Consider the following 7,191-nt stretch of genomic DNA (forward strand, 5'->3'; position numbering starts at 1 on the left):
TGGAAGTACCCCAAAACAATCTCCCATTCCCTGTTACAGAGGGAGAATGGCAGGCTGGGAGACCCTCTTTCTGCAACATGTTTGTAAATGGTTGTATTCCATTTGTTAGTGTCAGGGCAATGAATTGCATTCTTAAGAGTCTAAGAATAATACACTGGTCAAACCTGTTATCATCTTAATTACAGGGTTGGTCATAGAAAACAGGTCCTTCTGAAGTATCTTCCAACAGCTGTTTGCGTAAATTGCCTGACAGATCGGGCCAACAGGCTGTTTACCGTCAGTTCATCCCTGTCTGATATAGAGGAGAAACCTGTTCAAAACTTGTCCAGTTGTCCCAGAGATCTGAAATGACTGAAATTCAAATGGCTTGTTCACACAAGAGGTCTGAACAGAGGGACTTACAGAACCAGTAAATGAATTTGAAATAGTTCCTTTACTTTGTGAATGACATAATAACAGAACAAACAAGACAAATAACCAAACATATATCAATGGATGTTATCACCTCAGGCATTGCAATGGAAGGTTTGTTAGAAATAACCCTTGGTAAGGCTAGCACCATATGTCCTTACTCAGATACCGGACACAACGTATAATTGTGCCCGAAATAGCTCAATCAACCTGCAAGCAACATATCAGAATCATGCTAAGTTCTGGACAGATTCCACTGAGTTCATTCTTTGTAAAAAATATATGTCTAATATAATTAGCCAATAGAAAAGCTGAAGTATGTTTGGTGTTTACCAACAAAGAGAAGGGGCCATAGGCTTCAATCAAAAGGGTCTCTAAAACTGATTTAAGGACCAAATATCATTCTATTGTATTTCAAAACATGAATGACCCTGATCTTTCAAGTTGCAGGTTACACCAGATTGAGGTAATTGTTATGATGGTAATGCAAGGACAGTATGTCATAATACAGGTAAGCATTATATAATGTATGTAAAACAATTAAAAACTTTTTTTTTTTATCCATTGTTGCATATATTAGTCTCTTCTGAAATTATATTAAAACATTTCACATTCACATTAACAGTTCCGTAATTGAACAATTCATGTCTGAATGTACTGTTACTGTTGGGCAATGTTTAATCCTCAATCAGATGGATTTTACCCCGAACAGCAATTCATCGGTATGGAGGTCGTTAAAGCATGCTCTTCATACATATGCATGCTGAAACAATAATAAATAGGCATAAAAAAACAACATATCAGTCATGTCAGGCTAGAATACTTTCAACTTTCCTCGCTGTTTGCACGGTACGGGGAGAGGCTTCAGAGAGGAGGGGATGGGCAAATCATCGAGACTCTTGGGAAATTGCTCGGGGGGTAAATGCTGAAGTATCTTTTGCATAGCAATGAGAAACAGCGGAGCCGGATTCTTTCCGACGAGGTAGTTGAATTTTTCCTCTCCAATAAGTTCGGACCAGCGCTTGGGGTCCTTCTCTAAAGAGGTTTTCATTTTGAAACGGATATCGGGCATGAACATCAACAAGTTGTCCAAGCACAGCTTTTTTGCCCCCGCATTAACCTTCGAGTCCCATAGCTGTTCCAAAATAACGTCAAGAGGTGTCATACCGTTGTGGTCTTCGGCCTGGGGCGATGCACCATTGCCCAGTAGCAAAATGACTGCTTCGGACCGCAACAGTTCACAGGCCAAGTGGAGAGGGGTTTTACCGTCTTCCAAGTGGAAACACCCACCGCGGTTCATATATGAGCGCAAACTGGGGAGCCGGTGCGCCACCTGCAATATAAGTCCCAGTATGTCTCTCCTGTCATATCTTACAGCCATTGCCAAGTGTGGTGCCGAAGATGGACAGCAACAAAACCGCTCGCCAGGCATGGCCAAGGCCTCGTCCGAATAATGACTAAGCAAATACTGGGCATAAGCTTGGTGATCATGCACGATAGCATAGAGTAAAGCCTCCGATGGCGTATATGTTCTCTGACTGGCATCTTCCTCCCAGTAAAATGTCTCCATTGTCCGCATGTCTTCTAGCATCCATACTGGCTTGAGATCTCTCACGGCTTGATAAAAAAGAAAAGACAAACATTTTCGTTGCTTACATATCTCGTCTCTTTGCGATCTCTCGGATTGGGCTGACGCCGAGGCAGACATGATACTGCTCTGATCTGGGTGACCGTAGACCGAGTCCTTGATAACAGGCGCTCCACAGGCTTCATTCGTGTCGCACTACCACTTCCAACAATCGCAGATGGTTATACCCTCTTTTCAAACACGATGACACTCTCTTTTAGGACATCTAAACGTCTATGAATCTGTACCCTTATGCATAGCTATACTACAAACGTGGAGAGACACGAACTGAGGGCAGGACTCGAACTGACAGCTCGGTCAGGAGCCCAGAGCATCACAGTGAGAAAATTCCGTCTGCAGTGCTGAAACATCACGCATGCGCAGTGTCGGCGCCTGTAGCGCCTTTGCGCTGTCAAATGCTTATGGATAATTGTAATATCATAGGCTACCTGTGCTACAAATGCCATAGGCACATGAGAATAAACCAAAGAGTGGGCCCACTCTGTCAGCAAGTCAGTGCTTAACTGGAATGTTAGTTCATTATTGAAAGTTAGTTTATCTTAAAGGCTCTTACAACCCGACGTCTGTTTGGCCATCGCTCGAGTTCCAGCCCAACAACAAAATAAATAATTGAAAACACAGGGTGCTCATAAACCCTATCAAGATCCGTAACGCAACCCATGTGAATGGCGCAGTGTCAGCCTGCACAGCCGCAGACGTCTCTGTAGGAACATAAACAAACCCTGCTGTACACCTACTTGACAGCTGCCGTCGCTGGGCCTCTGAATTGCATTCATGATTTATACTGAGTAGGCTACCAAGGAAAGTCGCTTCCATCGGTTTCCTTGGCCACAGTTATAAAACAGACCTGCGAAAAGAAGGATCTAATTTATAGATGTAATGTGGTTTAGCTTGACAATATGTAAAAGCACAGTGGATAGAATAAGTACAAGAGTAAATATTGCCTACAGGCCTACCTTATAGACTAGCTGAAGAACTCGCGTCAACAGAGGTATTGACTATAAAATGACTAGTGCAAAGTGACGAATGGTGATATTTCTTAAAGGAAAGTTAAGTACGAGTACGATTATCTGTGTGTATATTCATGGCAATAGCCAATTATCCAGATATGTTGAATGTCCTTTTCGTTTTGTGTTGGTTTCATGAGCTATTTAGAGAAATGTGCCAAGCGTGCTACCACGATGCACTGATAAATCAAATGTATATTCAGATTGTTCACCGGTCTGAGACCGGCATCTAGGCCTATTGCTCGTGTGAAGAGGCTTACTTCCTCGCTGATAGGGCATGGGAATGGAGTACAAGCCAGTAGATGGCGACAGAGTTCAAACACCGCTCGTTTGTCCTGAATGTAGGTTGCTGTGCTGTACATGTAGGGCTATCTATTTTTCTCGCGGGATTACCCTATTATGCATATCAACAAATATGCTAAGACAATGTCTATACATTTAAGAAGTCAGACAGCTCTAAAAAGTGAATTGTTGTAAAGTATTTAGCGAGTTATTATATAGGCTTATTGAGTCGGAAAGAGTTTGATACAGGCTTTGACATGAAGCATCGTTATACTCGAGCACTCAAGCATTGCAGTACACCGCCTATGCAAAATGATTCTCTACTTCCTGAAGTACACAAACAAACAAAAACGTTAAACCAAACACATTTTTGGGTTCCACCACCGGCTGCATTCACATGTCAAGCTAAGTGCAACATGGAGAACAAGACTGGAGAACAAGAGACTATTCCGGATCAAGAGGTGCAAAATAAATACTGCATTTCATATATCGGTTCTTTTTTTCCATCTCTGCTCTTTAATTAGATTCTTATGGAACGTATTGTCTATCAGTAGGTCTATTCAAGTTTGTGGTAAAAATGTGCTTATGTTTTTATGTAGGCTACAGCTCTTCCGAACCGTCAGTACACAATCTGAAACGGTTTTTCCGTTCTGCATTTTGTTTTCCATTAGTTCCACTACTCTGTGTGTAACTCTCACTAACCTCTTACTTCAGATAAATTGGCATTGATATGGCTTAAATAAACACGGAGCAGTTGTGAATGAAATATGCATGTTGTACACTAATTGGTAGGGATGGGTATCGTTTGGTTTTTATCCGATACCGGTACATAACCGATACTTTTAAAACGATACCGTGCCTAAACGGTGCCAGAACCGATACTTTTAAAAAAAATAAAAAAATGTTTACGATTGACGACATTTAAGAAAGGCTTTATTGCCAAATATATGAACTGTTTAAAGTAGATTATATATATATAAATAAATACAAAACACCTTTTAACTTAAAACTTAAATAATATATGAACTGTTAACAAAAGTTTAGACTATACTTAAATAAATACAAATAAATACAAAACACACACACACACTCTGTACACACACTACAGCTTCAATACTTCAGCAATTCTTTTGTTCAATTCAATTTTTTTTCTTCAAATTGAACAATATATTAACTGTTTAAAGTATATTATAAATATAAATACATACAAAACACTTGGCTTCAAACTTTTTAACTTCAAACTATGAACATTAAATTAACTGTAAACAACAGTTTATAGTATACTTAAATAAATATAAATAAATACAAAAAACAGCTTCAAACTTCTTTTGCAAAAATATGAGCATATTTGCCTTTGGAGTCAAAAATGTATTATTTTGTTTGCATTTATTTCATGAAATTTCACCATTTTATGATTTGTTTATACCTATCTTTTCTATCTTGTTTATAGTTAATCTTGTTACTTGAACACACTGAGTATGAGAAAATGTGTACTGCCCCTTTAAGAGACTACCGTAGGCAAAGAGTCAACGGCAGATCAGCAACCGAAGACTGAAAAATAAACGGAGATGACTGTCTGTTGCTGATCTGCCGTTGACTCTTTGCCTTCTCTCCACTCTTTTCACGCAATTGTTTTGTTGCATTTGCTGCACGTCGCGATGTTTAAATATTTTGGTGCGAAATACAGCCACACTTTTGACCGTTTACCTTTCGGTATTTTCTCTGTTAAAAGGTTGATGGCTAGTTCTGTTTGTGCTTGCTCTGTGAAATGCTGCATGCTCTTCACTGTCATAAGACTGTTGCTATGAAAACACCAATGAGCGTGAGCGACACAGGACAAAGTTTACATTGGGAGCTGGGGCAGTTTTACATGTGCCCCGCGGAATCTGCCTAGCGACCGTGTTCAATTGGCTCAGGCACCGAAATGAAGCACCGAAATCTGCGTTGCATTTCGGTCCGGGTAGGTACCGGTTGTATTGGAACCGGTTCCATATTGGTACCGGTTCTCGGTACCCAACCCTACTAATTGGTCATCAATAATGATTGTGTAGAGTTTTGAGAGCATAGGCAATCAACATCAAAACTGTAACACATTTTTTGGCACTGGTATAATGTGCACACAGTTAACATTTTGTATTTTGGTTTACACATTCTACAAAAATACTTTTAAAAGCCCACATCGCCACAGCATAGATAGTTATGATAAGATACACTTTCAAACATGTTTAAAGGAAGGAGTTGTCACATGTGGTTTAATAAAGGACAACATAATGACAGAGAGAGTGGAAAACATTGATCATAACATAACATCATTGTGTAAATATATGAGCATGGCATATCAAGCAAAAGGTCATCAGTACTTCAAGATGGGTTAATTCACTGTGAATGGACATTTGATGGAGGTGAGCTCATTTTCACTTAATTATTGAGATTCAAGGAGTCAATTAACTAGCTCTTAAAATTGTTCTCACAGTACAAAACAAAACTGAGAACAAAACTGAGAAAACTGTCAGATGGGAAATACACAAACATCACCTCCTTTAAGATATATTAAACTGCTTGTTCATACTAGCGGTTATTCACAAATGGTATCGGTATTAACAAATTTGTTTGCCAAATCTTGAGAAACATGGTCACATCTTTCATGCAGTCAACCGGGCAAAGAGTGGCTACAGTTGGTTTTCAGGTGTGTTACACTCCGGCTTCCAAAAATGGGGAGCACTTGATTTGGACAGTCCCACCAAAGAGACTTAACATATGTTATTCAGTCACATCAGCCATGTTTTATGCTAAATAAAAATGGCAGGACAGTAAATGTTTCAGAATCATACATATTTTGTTCAAAAGTAAGTAGGATACAGATTTCACACACATGCACACATTGTGAACTCAGCTGTAGCGGTGGATGTACTATTTCTCCACACGTCAGTGACTGAGACTCAGGGTTTGGGACTAGCTGGCAGAGACATTCTTGTTGATCCCCTCTGGGTGCTCTGTCTCCTGGCGGAACCTCCACCTCCTGAGGGGGGCAGTGGAGAGACACAATGTAACTCTGGAGTGCAGGGGCAAACTGAAGTTGTGCACCGAGAACAAGAGCTTACTTTGAAAAAAAAGCAATTCTACAGTCAATATATGAGGGGGACATGTAACGTACATGACATATAATAAAAATATAATGACAATAAAATGTAGAAGGAAAAGATGAGGAAAATGATGACTCAGAAACTGAAAAAAGATGTGGACTACCCTCTACAACTGTTTCCCTGCCATTGTGATTTCGACCCCCTGTGATGTCAGAATGCTTCACATCCTGAGTACTGCTACCGATGTCTACTGATAGCTAAATTGAATCCAAATCCAAAAGCTAATTACTAATTTGTTCCACTATCTGATGGCAAAGAAATCCGGTCATACAGTTTGAAGTTACACTCAGCAAAGCTCTCAAACAACATAGACCAGCTCTTAATTATCAGTGTAAATATATTACCTGTTGAATGTCTTCTCATCGTAGTCTTCTTCTTCTTCTTCCTCGTGAGCAAGTATACCAGCAGACAAGGAATTACAAAGGCCAAGATTCCGCCAAACGATGAATAGATTAAACGGTCTGTGATACAAAACACATGTAATTTATATAGTTTAGTAAGGCAGCCCTACCACTACTAAAAGTAAAACATGAATGTATCTCTCCTCAACCTACTTGAATCCCCGTGCTCCTTCTCCGGTTCAGTTGGGGGGATGGAGGAGCCGTTTGCCGTACTGGGAATGACAGTACTCTGAAGGTCTGCAAGTTAATACCAAAATCTGATTTCAATTATCATGATTTTCCAAATTTTATATAAGGAT

General features: G+C 39.8%; 1 protein-coding gene across 1 annotated transcript; it reads right to left on the reverse strand.

The window, feature by feature from the left end:
- Window positions 1–414: 414 nt before the first annotated feature.
- zgc:112001 (uncharacterized protein LOC550384 homolog) lies at window positions 415–2,539 on the reverse strand. The gene has a single exon (XM_031581203.2). The coding sequence runs from the start codon at window positions 2,117–2,119 to the stop codon at window positions 1,226–1,228; it is 894 nt and encodes a 297-aa protein (XP_031437063.1). The 5' UTR covers window positions 2,120–2,539; the 3' UTR covers window positions 415–1,225.
- Between the last annotated feature and the right edge of the window lie 4,652 nt (window positions 2,540–7,191).

The sequence above is a fragment of the Clupea harengus genome, chromosome 15, assembly GCF_900700415.2.
Source record: "Clupea harengus chromosome 15, Ch_v2.0.2, whole genome shotgun sequence".
Taxonomy (NCBI): Eukaryota; Metazoa; Chordata; class Actinopteri; order Clupeiformes; family Clupeidae; genus Clupea; species Clupea harengus.

Coding starts and splice junctions, on each gene's coding strand:
- zgc:112001 (XM_031581203.2), bottom strand. CDS start 2,119: ATGTCTGCCTCGGCGTCAGCCCAATCCGAGAGATCGCAAAGAGACGAG.